At 36.2% G+C, this 17,660-nt stretch overlaps 1 protein-coding gene across 11 annotated transcripts in view; it reads right to left on the bottom strand.

Annotated features, from left to right (window-relative positions):
- Nucleotides 1–17,629, bottom strand: part of LOC134536789 (protein tramtrack, beta isoform-like) — an 84,918-nt gene extending 67,289 nt beyond the window's left edge. For 3 of the 11 annotated variants that reach the window (XR_010075879.1, XR_010075878.1, XM_063376712.1), the window contains exons 1-4: nucleotides 17,402–17,605; nucleotides 6,358–6,563; nucleotides 4,779–4,982; nucleotides 2,882–3,311 (exon numbers count right to left, since the gene is read on the bottom strand). Coding sequence is in view for 9 of the 11 variants with exons in the window: in XM_063376712.1 (XP_063232782.1) it covers nucleotides 2,882–3,311; nucleotides 4,779–4,982; nucleotides 6,358–6,543 (820 nt within the window). In the remaining 2 variants the exon portion in view is untranslated. The other 8 variants (XM_063376715.1, XM_063376713.1, XM_063376711.1 and 5 more) reach the window with 4 other exon arrangements.
- Nucleotides 17,630–17,660: the final 31 nt, after the last annotated feature.

The raw sequence follows: 17,660 nt of genomic DNA, 5'->3' as shown, positions 1-17,660 counted from the left end.
TAAAACAATTTAGGCTTAGTTGTACAAGATTTTACTCATAAGCATAACTAGCAAATTATCATTTGATAATATGGATAAAACACATTTTATTAGTCAGTTAATTGATTAAATTTGTTTAGGTGCTATGCATGAAACAATGAATTCATTGCTGATTACAGAAGTGTGTAAGAACCACACAAAAAAAAAAAGTATCGATTTTTTTTTTTTTTTTTTAGAAAATGCAGCTTAATTATGCACTTCATTTTTACTGCATTGGTAGTTCATAAAAAAATTTCAGATAATATTTTCTCACATTTGTCAAAAATTTTAAGTAAATAATTACCGTATATACTCGTGTATAGCGCGCCCTTTTACCCCTCAAGTAAAGGAAAAAAATAAGGATGCGCGCTATACACGGAAAAATAAAATTTGGGGGTGGGGGGGGGGGGGGGTTGGCGGGGAGGAGTGGAAGTCGTTAACTGCCGGGTGACGGATGACGTTTCTGGCCAGCCCCCACACATACGCACAAGCAACAAGGCCTCTGTTTCACACACAGACTCACAACCTGGTCTCTCGCACACACACACGCTCACAGCACACGCTCGCACATCATGGTCTCTTGTTTATTTTTAGACCTCCCCCCTTTACAGAAAGCCAGCTCAGAAGCTAGTAAAAAAAGAGTGAGAGAGAGAATGTTGTCACCAGTTCCCCCCCCCCCCCCCCCCCCGGCAAGTTTCTTCGCTTCCTCCATTCCTCGTCCCAGCAGCGACCGGTGAGTCATCTAGTTCTCCGCGCCAGCTTAGCAACGTAGCGCGGCACGCCTCCCTCCCTCCCGGACACCTACCAGTTGTGACAATACAGCGCTTCATTATCTTCCGTCTACACAGCAGAGTTTAAGTATTTTCCTGACGCATCACCACACATCAATTTAAATTATCAGGTACCACAAAATGTTAGTAAAATTTATTTATGGGGAAAAAAAATTTCAATTTTTTTTTCTTTGGAATTTGTTGCAAAAATCGTGGTGCGCACTATACACGAGGGCGCGCTATACACGAGTAAATACGGTATATACTTTTTTGTTAGTATATTTGAATATTCTAAACAGCATTACTTGGTTATTGTACTATATTTTATATTTGGCTAAGTGGTAATGTTATACTATGGTATGTTATTTGAGTAGCTAAAGTGTAAAAAAGCATATTAAAAATTATGAAAATGGTATTTTTAAATGCTTCTATTTATCATTAATGGTTCTGTTGCAATATCTGAGTAGTTTACTGTTTGAATGGTTGGTTAGGTCAGCTAATTTAAAATATTGTAAAATAGTGTAAAACAGTTTTTTAGGTTAGGTTTGCTACATTTGAAATACTGTAATTTGTAATATATTGTGCACATTATGTTACTACACAGCGTTTTTCAGGACGATTGAGAAACAACAAATAACAATAGCATAAAAACATTCATGGATCAAATACAAGAATTATACTACTCACTATTTTAAACACACAAATTTTCAAAGTATGAATGATTGATATCACAGACTATTTTTGACATATTAAAAACAAACACTTACTTAATTATTTTTATTTGTTTCCTCACATGTTCCAGTAGCAAAAAAAAAAATGTAATAAATAATTACACCGAGGAACTCAACAGAAAACACAGGCACTATTTTTCCAAGAATATTAAAAGAAGTGACCACGATAGTTGCAATCACGATCAATCTACCACCATATGACACAGTAGCCGCTTACTTGCTGAATTTGTCTATGAAAAAATAGATGTTGCGACTCGAAAAACAAATGTAAACAGAAGTTACAAACAGAAGAAATTTGCAGTACATGTGTTTGTACAGTTCCTTAACTGTGTTTTATGAAGTTTATGTGGTCGCTACTAACAACCAAATTATGTATAGAACTATGGTCTAAAATGTAAATAACAGCTCATTTTGTCTCTATTTTCAAATTGGCTGGTATTTAAAATTAAAAAAAAATCACATTTTAATTAAAAATTGGTTGGCTTTTAAATTATTCTATGGTATTTTGCAATTACATATATTTGTTTTTATGTTAGGTTTTTGGGTAACATAATAGTACCATGCCTTTAGTTGGAACAGTAAAATCTTTCGACAGAACCACCTTTAACTATATATACACAGTGAAACCCAATAAAGAAGTTCCCAAAGATGTTTCCTGCGTAGTCAGTTTATAATTTTCCACCATTTCTATGAATATTAAAAAGAAGCAACATTTTAATGGGTTTTCTGGTTAATAATCTTACTACTTTTAAGTAGGCCTGTGCGAATATTTGAATATCAAAATGAATATTTTATTAATCGTATTCGATTCTATTTTGAATACTAACACTTCGAAAAAACAAATATTCAGTTGTTTACAAATACGACTATGCGGGATCTCGAAAGTATGGAATAATTTCGGGATCACAGAAGATTTTCTCGGGATAAAATTTCCACAGGATTTTTGTAATGTTTTAGGTTTATTTACATGGAGTTTTTTTGCTACATCTGGCCAGGTAAATTTTGAGAAGACATATAATATAGTAAAGCCGGACTTAACAACAAGCCCATGTCAAATGTTAAATGTAAAGACAGCACAGAGAATTCCATGAAAGGAATCGGTCACACAATATCACATCATAGACGAACACACTTCGCTGGTGATGACACAAATAAACAGTAAATACGGACAAACAACAACTTTGGACAACACAGTGACAGACAGAGGAACCCAACTATGATAATAAACCCATAATCTAGACAACATACCAACAATAAAGCAATGCAGATGGAATTGAGCAGGTACTCTGACAACACGACCACAACAGCACAGATGAACACAACTGCGACATTTCGGGAACTGAGATCTGTTCATCCACTTACTGATGTCCAGAGCCATATTGTCGGGCGGTTGCTGCCGAATCGAGTCCTGAGAGTTGGTGCCGTACATCTCCAAGTCTCGGCCCAGCAACCGGTTGACGGCGGCCAGCTGGTCCCGGTCCGCCTCGGCCGCCGCTTTCATGTCCGAGCGGGAGTCCGCGTAGCCCCCTCCGTCGTGGCTGCCTTCGTCGTAGTCTGCTCTCTCCAGCTTCACGCCCGCCAGCAGCTCGGGGACCACCGTCTCCGCGGGCTCCGAGCCTCGCTTCAGGTCGAGGTGCGGTGGCTCCCTGTCGCCGCCCCACTTGCGGCGCTTGCTGGCGGGAGGAGACTCGCAGCCGCGCGTCTCCGACAAGTGCGGGACGGGCGGAGCAACGCCAGCGCCAGCCTCGCGTGCGCGTGGCTCAATCCCTGCTGCAGGTGGTATCTCCTCTGCCTGCGAAGTGAAGCAACCATGTCCACACATTAATACTTACAATGCAAAACCAGTGTGAAAACAGATCGCGGGAATAAGGGGATGTGTCAAATGTTGGCAAAAATGTTTTTTTTTATGGTATGGAATAAAGGAGAACAAGCTCTACAAAATGGTCCAAATGGGTTAAGTCTAGCACCATTGAGTGTTATTCTATGGCACTGAACTTTTGGAGTTACATCACAAACTGACAGTTTTCATGCGTGAAAAAGGGGATAAGTAATTTACAGACATTTTGACATATCCCCTTTTTCCCATGCACCCGCGAGATTTTGAATGCAACATCATTTTTTATCAATCACCATACGTAGCAAATTAACAAATTGCCCTTACACAATTATTATTTTAAGACTCAGAAAATATATTATACAATTATACTATTAAACTTTCATGACTTCCAGCAGCACTACGGTTTATTTCCTTTTCCATGTCTTTCGTAACCACTCTTTCAGTTTCTGTACTTTCCTAATAAAACATCCTGTATTTTAATGGTTAGATGCCTTACTAAATTCAATAATTTTATATGTTATAAATAAAAAATGTTATGAACTAAAAACTGTTATAACCAAGATGGCATCCTTCTATTTCCATTAACTTTCAATAGTTAATTGCCCATAAAGTTTAGAAGCAGGTATTTCGATCTATTATTCTTGGCACTCAATTTGAATTCCAATGTATGGTGAGACATCACTGAAAATAAGCATCATCAACACACAACAAAGTTATTTGAACAATTCTTGCTATGGAAAAGATTGTTTTAGAACATTTTTATGAACATACACCACTGCTGGTTTTCACGGTTTGTCTAGAATTAAAACACTCGCGGCAAGAAACAGCTAACAACATAAGCTCTTAAATTAAGCGAACAATCAGGTGAGTGCTTGCCTATCACTGACTGTGACAGGAAAGGTGGTCAAACACATATAAACCCATGTTTTTCCAAGGTCCAGGGTCCAGTCTGATGTGTCTAATGAAAGGAACAGATGTCAGTTCCTGAAGCATTGCAATTGTTTGTCTTGGGATGCTTACTGTGTTCATCTGTGCTGTCATCGTTGTGTTGACCAGAATGTCTGTTTAGCATCATAACTGGGTTCACCTGTGCATCGCTGTAGTCATGGTGTCCAGATTTTCTGTTTTTGTATGATTGTATGTCTTGTCACTGTGCTGTCCAAGGTGGTTGTTTATATTTTCTGTTCTTGTTAAAACTGATTTGTCAACAGCCCATTGTGTTTGTGGCGTGATGTATTTTCCGACTAAATCCTTTCACGGAACACACTGTCTACGCATTCATACATTTGACATTCGCTGATCCTGGCTTGTTTTTCTGTGCATTATGTGTTCATCTTTCTTGTTAATTCTTGAGATTTCTGGTGTAGGTACATAAAAATATTCTAAAACAAACCAAATAAACTCGAGGCACAGAATCAACACCTGGTTGTCCTCGGCAGTCCCAGGCTTCCCGCCGCCACCGCCGGACAGCCCCTGAACCGCCAGCATCTCCGCCGTGGTGAGGAACGACGACAGCTGGTCTTGGCTGACGTTCACTTCTCCTTGGTACATGAAGTCCACGAGTGCCGACAGGTCCTCGAACTTCACGTTCCTGAAGATTATCACCGGGTGCTGGCACGGATTCTCCTGTTAGATCGATAACCTCTGTCAGAACCCACTACACAAAAAACTAGGATGGGGTTAATCAGCTGTGAAAAAATTTTCAAATTCTTTGTCCACAACTTTTATATTAATTCAAAATAAGCTAAAATGTTGCTAAGCAACATTTTGACACATTTTTAATTAATCTAAATAAAAGAAACGTGTAAAAAAAATTTTTTTGAAAATTTTATTTTCCTGTAAACACCCCTCTCTTCCCCCCCCCCCCCCCCCTCCATATAGGCCTATATTAATTAGTCTATCAACTTTTGAATGTAAAAATAATTTCACTGCCTAACTACTTGGAAGATAAGAACAAGGAAACAGTACAAAATGGACCAATCAACAGAATAGCAGTCACTCACAAATAAACTTTATTCCTCACTCTACCAAATAAAAATTTATCAAAAACTGTAACTATTCCACTACAGTCCACCAGGGTGATCCAGGGGTTGATTTCGAAAAAACTAAAATGTGGACTTATTACAAATGAGAAGTCAAGCAGATGCTGCTGTGAGACTGTGGGTTTTTTCGGGGTGCTCTAGTGCTTTCGTCCCCCCCCCCCCCCCCCCCAAACGGTCTATTACCATACTGCTCTATCATGTTTCACCTGATTCATTTCAATGACCTCCATGTGAACTTTAACTCATCATTACAGCCCAGATTTTTAGTTATACATTTTAACCACTTTTGTCGTAAAAAAAATTAAGATATTGTAGGAATCATTTTTATCTTAATGGTTGTTGCACCCATCATTAAATATTTTATATAAATATATAAAATTACTTAAACTTTGCATATATAACAATTTATATATCGAAACAAGATCCCATGTTTTGAAGCATCTAAATTTACAGTACATTTTAGCAGTAGCCCAGTACATGGTAAAAAAAAAATAAGATTAATAAGATTTATGGGGTACCTAGCTTTAATTTCTTTCTAGTGCTGACATAATTTTGATTTTGAATATTACTTTTTGTCACTGTCTTATAAATACAAAATTTAAAATTAATAAAAAATATCCATATGCAAAGATGGAAGCCAAAATTCCTTCCTATATTTCTTGTTGATGTATCATATATTGACCGCTTTTATATACCTTCTCCTTGCCAAGAATACTTAAAAAAAACCACATACTACAAACTACATAAAAATTTCTACATTTAAATATATTTTAAATTTGTCGACAATCCAGGCTATGCCGTCCAAAGAGCCAGATGCACCTCGCCCCTTTTTGCCCCGTTTCCCCCCTTCAACCATCAGAGTCTACCTTCCCATTGGCTGTTTCAACCTCCCGCCAGCAACATGTGCAATATTATAGCAGCAAAATAAATATAAAAAGTATTTTTGGGGGTGATCTTACCTTAAAGAGATCCTTAAAGTATGTGCTACAAGCGGAAAGAAGCATTTTGTGAGCACGGATACGTTTCCCTTCACAGCTCAGTGTCACATCGACCAAATCTCCATCACATCGCAACTTGTCGAAAGCATTTTTCACATGCTTCACATAATCATTCCAACAAAGAGAGAACTGCTGGTCACTACTCATAGTTGAGACTGCAACAACAACTGAAACAAAAAACAAATTCCATTTAGTTTACTAGTTTGTAAAGTAGTCCTGTAAAAAGAAAAAGGGCCAGCTTTTCAAATGTAGAGCCAAGTAAGTTTTTATTCCTATTCTTTCGATGCTAACGAAAAATGTGTAACATTATCGCTGGGCATTCTAAAATTAGTGTTCAGTGCATCGCTTCTTTCCTTTCTTTTTTACATACGGAGGTGGTTGCCCAGCTATCATTATGCATTTGGTAACTACCTAGTGATGAATTTTAAAATATTTAATATTTAAATTTATTTATATATTTATAATATACTATATTATATTATGCAAATAAAAATATGGTAATTTGTCATACCATAAAAAGTGCTTGAACAAAACTAATACAGCAATACCCTAAAATAACGCAATAAGTGGGACCAAGTGATAACTGATTAAGTCGAATTTGTGTACGTTGAGGTCCAATTTTGCATACATACAAATTATGTTTAGTTGGGACCGGAGAGTAAAGAAAACAATAATTTTGAAGAAAAAAAAATGTGTGATAAAATATTAACCAATACAACAAATTATATTATTAAGAATTGCAAAACCGTAAGCCGATGTTATTTTTACGTAGGTTTCATTAAATCTAACAAAGTCATTCTGACAGATCAAAGATATTTTTCTTCTCAAGCAATATTTCCACGTAGCACCTTTACAATAGCATGGACGGATTAAAGAATCAGGAGTCGCGAGACATTAAAATAAAAGACAAACAATCGACAAGAAGATTTCAAAAATGTGTAACTATGGATTTGAGTAAGACTGAGTAGCATAAGTCGAGATATTACTGTAATAAATGAGTTGAAAACTTAAAATTTGTTCAGTACATTTAAAGAAAAAAAAATAACTGTAAAATGCTAGCTACTTAGAATAACTAGTCATACAATTAAGAGTTTTTAGAATTTTTGTATTTCTGTCTGACATTGTATGAAAACATGAGTAGATTTTGAAAAAAATATTTTTAATGGTTAACATTTTTTTTTTTTTTTCAAATTTAAAAACAAGGGGGCAGAAAATTGGGTAGAGTTGATATTACTGTTTCAACTCACATCTCTTCTAATTAAGCAGACTGTATGTAAGTGATAAATAATAAATTATTACCCGGGTCATTCTCAATGAAAGGGATTATTTGACGTCCCTTAACATTTAAAAATGAATAAAATGTTATCTATATATTGGTATTAACTTAATATAACAAGTAAAATTAGAGTGACATTTCTATGTCCAGCCAAAAAAAAATTAAATTTTATTTATGATAGATAACTGGTTCACAGTATAGCCACTCTAGTGCTACAATATATTTCGTTTTAAGGAAAATGGAATGTCAAAGTAACCATTTTGTGATATCACTGCTGTTTGAATAGTAAATGTGACCATTGTGTCAAGATCATTCAGTAAAGTTTGATGGATGTTTTGTGTTGAGATGAATGTGTCTCCTCCGTGACCACTGTAATACGAAAAGAAAAGGATATTTGTCATAGTTTTCTTCACTTGGCAAGTTATTTTTTGGTTGAATTTTACCAACTGTTTACTAAGTTTACTAACCTTAAAATTAATAGCTAAGAAATAAAATGGACACTTGCTGTCCACGGAGAGGAACACATTGTCTACGGAAGAGACAAAAATAAACAAAGGCCTATTATTTAACAAAAAATTTAAACTTTTTTGTAGCATTTGTTTTTATTAATAACATTAACACATTAACATGTCAATCAACACATTCTTGTAAGCGTGGGGGTATCAGTTTATTTTTAAAAAAGGAAAACATTTTGGTTGTGAATTTGTAATGCACCTAGATCTTCTCACAAATACTGTATTAAAAAATAACTCATTCTGTTTGATTTAAAAGTCAGCCAGAATTAGGCTGGATTGGAGAGCCGAAGAGAGAAAATCTTGAGGTCTCCTCACCATAAAAATGCATTGGGAGGAGATCCCAAGATTTTCTCACTTTCACTAGCTGCAATGCAGCCTTAAGTACAATTTGTGTAAAAAAAATTACAAGATATAAATGTTACTGTAAAACATGGTCAATTTGTAGGCATTTTTTTTCCTCAAAACATTCCGCAACTTTGTTTTCAATGTTCAGTTCCTTCGACACAAAAACTAATATATATAAATTAATGTCTCGCGTGTCTCCACGTGATTCAAGTTACCGTTCTACGGTGCCTAACTCAGAATATCATGCAGCTATTTGTAAGGTTGTTTTGTAGCGTTGAAACTAAAAATAAAGCCATAATGTACATTTTACATTATTTGTAGTTGTTTACAGGAAAAATGGACAATTATAAAAGAAAAAACCTGGTTCTGATAAAAAAAAAGAAAAAAAGATGGGAGCAGAAGAAATTAAGTAAGACAAAAAATATGAGACTGTCCAGAACTGCACGCTAAAGAAAAGCAGAAGGAAAGAGAAACGTATCATAAAAGGAAGGAAAGTGGTGAAATAAAAAACATCACTGAAATGAATAGCAGAGAACAAAGAGCTACCAGAAAAGTATGGAAAGAAAAAGCAAGAAAATATCGCCAAGCAAAAGAAAAGAGAACAATTTCAGAAGAGTTTGCAGAAGAAAATGTTCCACAATGTACAAATATTTCAGAACTTAAGAACAGTCCAGGTACTGAAAACATTAAGAGTAAGAACACTAGCAGGGTTGAAAGTGGTAGAAAAAGGGCAAATAAACACAGGAAGAAGATGCTGAAAGAAATTAAATGTATGAACGAAAAAAATAGGCAACTTCAAAGAAGTATAGACAAATACAAGAAGAGGATTCAAAGACTGAAACAAAAATCTACCAAAGCTGAAGATACACCAAGAAAGAAAGTAAATGCTCTTCTTAAGAGTGCGCGATACATGTGGTTCCGAACAGAAAAAACGACGTTTGTGGCGGAGCAGATTCTGAAATACCATGACATAAATTGGATTTTGGTAAAATATTATTTACAGAGTAAGGATGGATCTTAAAAATGTTATTACTCGAAATTCCGGTATGCGTCTTATTTTATTAACTAATTATTCCTAAAAACGGCGAAGTTTAGTAGACGAATGCTAGTATAATTTGATTGGAAATGGGAAACAAAATAATAATATTTTACAACACATATGTGTGCATGAGTTAGAAACAGCAGGATGCATTTAGAAGCAATACCAGCTGAAAAATCTGTTCCGCAGTAACCTTTGTAATCGGTAGACGAAGAACGAATTTTTCTCATCGTAGTTCAGCGTCCACACACAGATGTCGGGCACTCCGCACGCAGAGGTTCATTGCAGTAACACATAACAGATGTCGCACATGTCGGAGGTCGTCACTACTTGTTTTGTTGTATCGCGCTACCAAGAATCCACGTTTTTAAATTGAAATAGGTGGGAAACGCTGCAATTGGTGGCAATAAGACGCGTTTTAAAAATAGTAGTGACAAAGGAAACCTGCTTCTTTCTGCAAGGCGGAAAAATAAAAGTTAGGTAACTTATTTTTAAATTGATGATATTAGTTTGTTTTTGATTCCAAAATCTTTAAAACGATTTTATAACACTTTCCATGTATCTGAATATTTCAAATAACAGCAGAGCAGAGACTGTAGCATCCGAGACTGGCCGCAGCGTGGGAAGATAGCGGGGAGAGGGCGGGCGGCGCCGGGCTGGTGGGGCGGGCCAGTGCGCATTCCACGTTCACGCTGCAGCCGGAGGTTTTTTTTTTCCCCTCGTTGCAGTAATAGTCGTTAATATTTAATGATATCTTGTTTATAATGACAAAATACACACAAGTAATACCAAATATATTTAGTTTGAAAAGTTAAAGAAATAAAATACTGAGAAGGGGGGGGGGGGGCAAATGGGCCAGCCCCGATTTTACAAAGGCAGCGATTTTACGAATGCCATCCTTGGAACCGTGAGCCAAGGGCGCCCATATCCATGGGCAGGGTAGGGTCGTGGCCCCCTCCCCCAGCTTTCAGGAAGAGGAAAAAATGTACGGGTTTTTGAGGATTTTTGGCAAATTGTAATTTTTGACACTTTTTGTCAATTTTTGAAGGTATGCCCCCTCCCCTTACAAACTATTTTATAGTCTGGCCCCCCTTACAAACTACCATATGGGCGCCCTTGCCGTGAGCATACGTAAAATCGTGGTTCTAGTACTATTAAAATGCGGAAACTAACAAGTTCTAGTGTTGTCACAAAAAACGAACTTGAACCCAAATTTGTTGACACGAACTTGAACCGAACTATTTCAAAGTTCGGTTCGAGTTAGAAATTTCGAACGTTCGTACAGCCTTATGCAATACAGTAGAGCATTCCTCAACCGGAATCACTGGGGGGAGGTCTATTCCGGTTATGGGAAAATTCCGGGTAAGGAGAGTTGCGGTATGGAGGCAAATAAAAAGGCCTTTACATGCTGCACATATTAACTTATATGTATAGCCAAAGTTCTACTGTTAATATTTTCCACAGTTATAAAACCATACAATAAAAAATATGTAGATCTACAAGTACAGTTTTCAAAACGTACCGGGTCGTAAAACTCCGGGCTGGTTGCATAACCTTCATTCTAGCAAGCTGGCAAGCGGGTGTTTCTTATCGCTGTGGGTGGGTGCGTGCGTGAGCGAAGAGGATGATGAAGAGGGTTCGGGGGAGGTAGTAGGACTGCAGCTGCAGTGTTGTGTTACTTCTGTGTTGACATGCTAGTGATTCACACTTCCTGGAGAGTGTATAGTCACTGCCACGTACAGTTTACATTTCACATACACAAGAATAACACTTCAAGCATCTTGTTTAAAAACACATAGATAGAAAATACAGATAAATGTATACTGTTTAACCATATATTTAAGTATAAATATTTACATAATACATATTTGTACACTAAATTATTGTCTACAAACTGAAAGCATCACACATTGGAAGTAAATGTTACTCGCTATCACGTGTGTCAGCGTGTATAGTGGGAGTCAGTGTACAGACTCTCGGGCCGGCCGGAATTTTCCGTTTACTTGACATAGTGAATCAATAAAACTACTTATAGCATAAACATCTTTATAGTAATTCACGTCCGACGTGAAAACCAGCGGTGTATTTACGCAATGCGTGGGAAAGACAGGCTATAATTAGCTCTCTGACAGACGTGCGCGCGTTCGCCTACATGTACAGTCAGGCAAAAGCAAAAACGCCTCGTTCCAGTGCGGAAATGTTTTGGAGAGGTTTTGTAATGTTTTAATTTTTTTGGAAAATTAGTTCCGGATATCGGGAGTTTCGCTTGTGGGAATTACGGTTGAGGGGTGTTCTAACTGTACTACTCTTGAAATGTCACACGTGAATGGAAAGTTATCAAATAAGTGTAGCATAGCAATTATATATCGCGTCTATTAAAAACATGATTTCAGAGGATTTAAAAACGGCTATCCAGGACTCTTTTTGGTCATTACATATTTTCTATTGTTACATCTGGACATCACATAACACAGTATAAACAAATACTAAACGTCCAAAATATATACAGCACAACCAGGGCCGGTGCAAGGTAAATTGGCGCCCTAGGCGAAAAACCTTAATGCCTGCCATCCCCCCCCCCCCCGCCGGACACCCCAAAAAAAAATTTCCTTGCCTCAAAATACATCACGTAAGCCTAAGATTTTGTCAACAATCAAATGTAAGCAGGATTGTGTTTTTTTTTTAATTTTTTACTTATTACAAATCATAAACAGGTCACCGTGGACTTTAAATAATTACTTATATCAATATAAACATTCCAAAGTGTTACAAAAACCCATTTTCATCTAGTTTCAATAATCTTTAAACATATTATATAAGCTGTTGTGTGTCGTGCTGCGCCGCCCCCAGCTATTTGGCGCCCTAGGCGGTTGCCTAGTTCGCCTGTATAGACGCGCCGGCCCTGGGCACAACTGCATTGCCAATTCACTATCTAGCACTAGCGGCCGGCCGAGGTCGACGTGCGACCTGAAAGATAAGGTGTAGCGCTGTAAGCAACTACCGCGTCTACCATAAAAGGCAATTGAATGGGTGTTATGGGTTTGACGGAGGGAAAAAAGGAAAGGAAGGAGGGCATCGTGTTGTGAGGTTGTACGGGCTAGCAGATGTTTTCCTCAACTGTAGTTCCGGATAACTGGATGCCGGATACACGGGGGAGGAGTACAGTTTAATAGAATATTATAATTACATCGTAAAATGTTATTGGTCCCGAAATGTTTGTATCAGTACGCGGTGTAACATAAATACACTTATTTGTAAGTGAGGAGTATTTCAAACTTTTGGGCACGGCAAACGAATCTTACGAGCTGCTATAGCTTCAATTATTTAATGTGTGCTACTTTTGGTGGTGAAGCTTTTATGTGCTCTTGTTCTGTTTTGTGCGAGTACATTACAATAATCGTAATTTTCACCGCGACTGATACTGGAGAACATTGTAAAAAATCTCACGTGTCTAAAAATTTCATAAATACGCATGAACAGATGAATAGAAAACAAATTGCAATGGCTACTAAGGTACTATTCCAGCTTTAACAATTAATCGTTAATTTATGGTATCATATGTTGTTTTCTACTAAGACTATGCTTTATTTCAAAATAAATCTTGACATACTTTATATAGTAAATTTAAAAAAAAAAACTTATTGGTGGAAAATAATTTGAAAGTTTATGTATTTTATCGCTCAAAGACTTGTTAAAACCTACAGCTTCGAAGCAATTCGGTACCACGAATATCTTAATGAAATTTAAGAACCATTATTAATACTTAGCTAACCAACATGGAGGATTTTGAGCTCTATTGGCGAAAAACCGAGACTGCCTAAAATGACTCATGCAAACTGAGTCAATAAAGGTGCTTCACCTACACCATTACAGACATGCTTCACTACGCCAATAGACCCTGACCTTTTGACCCCATAACACGTAACATTTTTGAAATATTGTATTTCCCCCAAATTTAATGTTACTGACAATATTTCATTTTCGTGACATTTTATTAATACATACACGACTATGTGACCTTGAACTTTACTACATACCCAAATGAGCCAAAAATCCCCACCCTTATAGACACCCATGGACCTATCCTACTGTAAATTCATTTCATATCATTTTCTTAAAATATAGGTACTCCATAATCTTTTATATTTTCTGCACACATTACTTATTATTTTGTGGATGTGATTTGTAGAACTTCGATTCTTGCAAGGGCCGAACACGGAATGTCAACTTTCTAAAGTATTCTATATACATTTTTAAAGTTAGTAATGTATTATATACCTATATTGTATGTGTAAACTTTCTACTGTATTCCATATAAATATATATATATATGTAAACTTTCTAATGTATTCTATATACAACGTGTATCTAAAACATACTGACAAATTCTGGCAGAATATTCCTGGCGAAAATACAAGACGAAAACCTGTGTACCATACTTTTCTCGTAGATGGATTCAGAGTTTTGAACCTCCAATAATCAAATTTTCTTATTCTTGAATAACTTGCACTGCGTCTGAAGATTTTGTAGAACACAAATTTTTCACCACTAGATACGTAGGTTGTAATGAACATCCTTCAATAAATATAACTGCATTTCTGTTTTAGCACATTTTATCACCTGAAAAGCTAAAAATAAATAAAAAACACCGGGGCAGGCATTACAAAGCACGTTTGCAAGGTGTAAAGTTTCCTTTATCCTACGAGGAAAAAACGAACCACTTCAACTGACCGCGCGTGAGAAAATATTATCTCCTTCGCACTCTTAAGGATCAGTCAGTAAATAAAAAAAGATAACAAAAATATTTACAAGAAGTTACTTTTTGGAGAAGTCATTTCAACTCAGTTAAAAGAAAACTTTATACGACAAACATCAATTAGAAAGAAAAGAAAAACAATGTCACTACTAACGGGAAGAATTGTTAAAAAGTACAAATATCTAACGTACATAAAGTCTTTGACGTCATAAAAAATTTGCTCTGCAGATTATGTATGTATTCAGGAAACCAGTACATGTGAGAGTCCAGATTGCCAGAAATGATGTTGTGCAGTTCTTGGACCATGATAAATGTAGTAGAATGTGTGCCGGTAAGAAAGAGACAATTACCAAAAACAAGGATAAGAGACAGAAGCGTTACCTCAATGACTGATTGTACAACTTGCACAGAAGGTTTCAAAATGAGTACCCTGAACATAAAAAACATGAGCTATTCTGTGTTTTGTCATTTACGCCCATTCTGGATCCTTTTCCCTGATGCAAAGTCTCGAGAAACTTGTTAGTGTAAAACTCATGAGAACATGTCATTAATTGTGAGGAATATTAATTCATTACAAATCATAAATGAAAAAACACCACAGGAGCTGGTTAGTTCAATTTGCTGCAAAAAGGTGCGGTTCAATGATTATGTAGAGGGGCCAGTCACATATGAAACATGGAACAACAAGAAAATTCCCACTGAAATTAAAGGAAAAGTCAAATTATGTCAAAAGACAGTTTAGGAATCAATTGAATGCTCAAAGAAGTAACTGTTTTCGACAGTCATATTTATAAATATATACAGCATATTTCAAATATTCAGCATCAGTTTGCAGCCATAGATCCCATCAAGAAAAATTTAGCCAAAACTGAAATCCTATTTCACATAGACTTTTCAGAAAATTATACATGTAAATATGCCCAAGAGATTCAATCTGCCCACTTTGGAGGATCCAAACCTCAAGTGACATTGCATACTTCAGTATTGTATTGCCATCCTGGTGTAATCACCAAACCTGTCTCATTTGTTACATTGTCAGAACGTAATCGCCATGATCCAGCTGCTATTGTAGCACATCTCCATCCAGTTATTGAAAATATAAAGTCGAGAGTTCCACATTTAACAACAGTTCATTTGCTCAGCGATGGACCATTCACACAGTACAAGAACAGAAATATGTTTCAGTTGTTTGGTAAATGCTTGTCAGAAGAATTTGGAGTTGAGGAGATGTGTTGGCACTACAGTGAGAGCGGACATGGAAAGGGGGCCACAGATGGAGTTGGTGGTTGCTTGAAGAGAACTGCAGACAATTTAGTTGCACGGGGTGTGGACATTCCTAATTTAAACAAACTTGTTCACCAACTTACTGACAATTGCAAAGGTGTAAAAGTGCTTGTGGTTTCAAATGAAGAGATTCATGAAGTATACAACATCATACCAGAACGTATTCCTACATTTAAGGGTACTGGAAAACTACATTCAGTAACTTGGAAGAAAGGATCCGACTTCTTACAAGCCAACCGACTAAGTTGCACAGAATGCTCTCCTGGAATTGACTGTTCACATTATAATATAGGTAGAATACCACTTGCTGCCTTAAAATCTCCTGTATGTAAAGGTTCGAAGGTAAGGTATTCCGAGGTTTATTCATCTGACGACAGTAGTGTTAGTGATTGTGATGCACAAGACATTTCCACGAAACAAATTAGGGTAAAAACAGTTTTCACCCTGGCCATAACATAACTACTGACTAAGATTGAAAACAATGTTGTTTATGCTGTATTCGTAAGGAACTTTGGAGAAACACAGGATCAAGTTACAGCGATGACAATCATGGCAAGATTTCTCATCGAAAACAGTCTTAGCTACGCTTCTAAAGCACATCATAAATTTAGACCATTATATATTTACAATAAATTTACGCCAAACGTTAACCCGAACATATTTTTTCACATGTGCCTCCCTCAACCTAACTTGTACTAAAAATGTTTACTAGGGGGAACCACTTGTTTCAATGCTAAGTTATTTTACAGAATTATTAGAAAATGTGTTAGGAAGTAATTAAATGCATTAAAAAGTTTTAAATTAATTTTCTACAAAAGTTGTAATATTGAACTAATACCTAACCACTTATTAAAACTGTAAACTATTTTAAACAACACAACGCCCTCTTAGGAAATAATTCACAATCATTTAAGGAATTTAAAAAAAAACATTTTATATTTTTTTTATTCCTTCAGAAAAGTGGCTTTCTTTCAGAATTAACTTTTGAGCAAACCACACACACGAACATTCCCCACCCAAAATCTCCGTATTTCCATGCTTGTTTTGTAAAAATATAGGGGTGGTAATGATGTGAGCACTGCCATGATGGTAATATCAATATTGTTATGGTATCAGGATCTAAATTACTCCTAACTTGCATCAATCTCATGTTTAATAAACTTATTTTGAAAATTTCACCATTCTTTTAACTACTTCAATCAGGCAGATTTACGTTAAAAAAATTAATAGACTCTTTTAACTATAATATTTTCCTTTTTTAATGATTTCTCCCCCATTATTTCCCTGGTATTCATAGACCTCCCCACTAATGATTTTATTTAAAAATTAAAAATGAAAAATGTACCTACCTAAGAAGGTTAATCAAGCAACGCAACGTAAGGGGTAACGGTGGTAAAATGGTCAGATCACTTTCCTTCCACCAAGACAATACGCGAGCGATCGAACCAGGATTTTTCGGAAGTGGGATACGTGGCGGACGTTACTGTGAACCATTGGGTTTTCTCGTAGTAACTACGTTTCCCCCACCCATTTCATCATTCCTCGTCGTCTCTAGTGACCTCGAAGTCAACGACACTTTAAACATATTCATTCATTCATTCAAGAAAACCTAGCATTCCACAGATTGAATGACAACTAGGACAGGGTACGTCAGCTTTTAACTTATCTTCGGCTGCTTCTGTTATACAATAAGTCAGGCAAGCCATTCAACAGCAAATTCTTTAAAGAAATGCGAATACTCCCTCGTTACTTTTATGAAATCAGTTGTTTTTTGTTGTTTTTATTTTTACCTCTAAAGGTACTGCTGAACTTCGGGCTTGAATTTTACTAACAAACACTGACAAATAGAGAATTACTCTAATATAATTCAACGGTAAATTTATTGCATGTTTCTTCAACAAAAAATTTTTTTTACAGAACAATACCAAACGTTCTGCTTTTTAACATAAAAAATAAAATAAATACGCAGTTTATAAAAAAAATACATACACAAACGTAAACTGCATAGATTTCTGTGTAAACAAACATTACTAGCAACATAACAATAAT

The sequence above is a fragment of the Bacillus rossius genome, chromosome 11 (assembly GCF_032445375.1).
Source record: "Bacillus rossius redtenbacheri isolate Brsri chromosome 11, Brsri_v3, whole genome shotgun sequence".
In the NCBI taxonomy this organism is placed as follows: domain Eukaryota; kingdom Metazoa; phylum Arthropoda; class Insecta; order Phasmatodea; family Bacillidae; genus Bacillus; species Bacillus rossius.
This window is presented reverse-complemented; position numbering and strand designations above follow the sequence as displayed.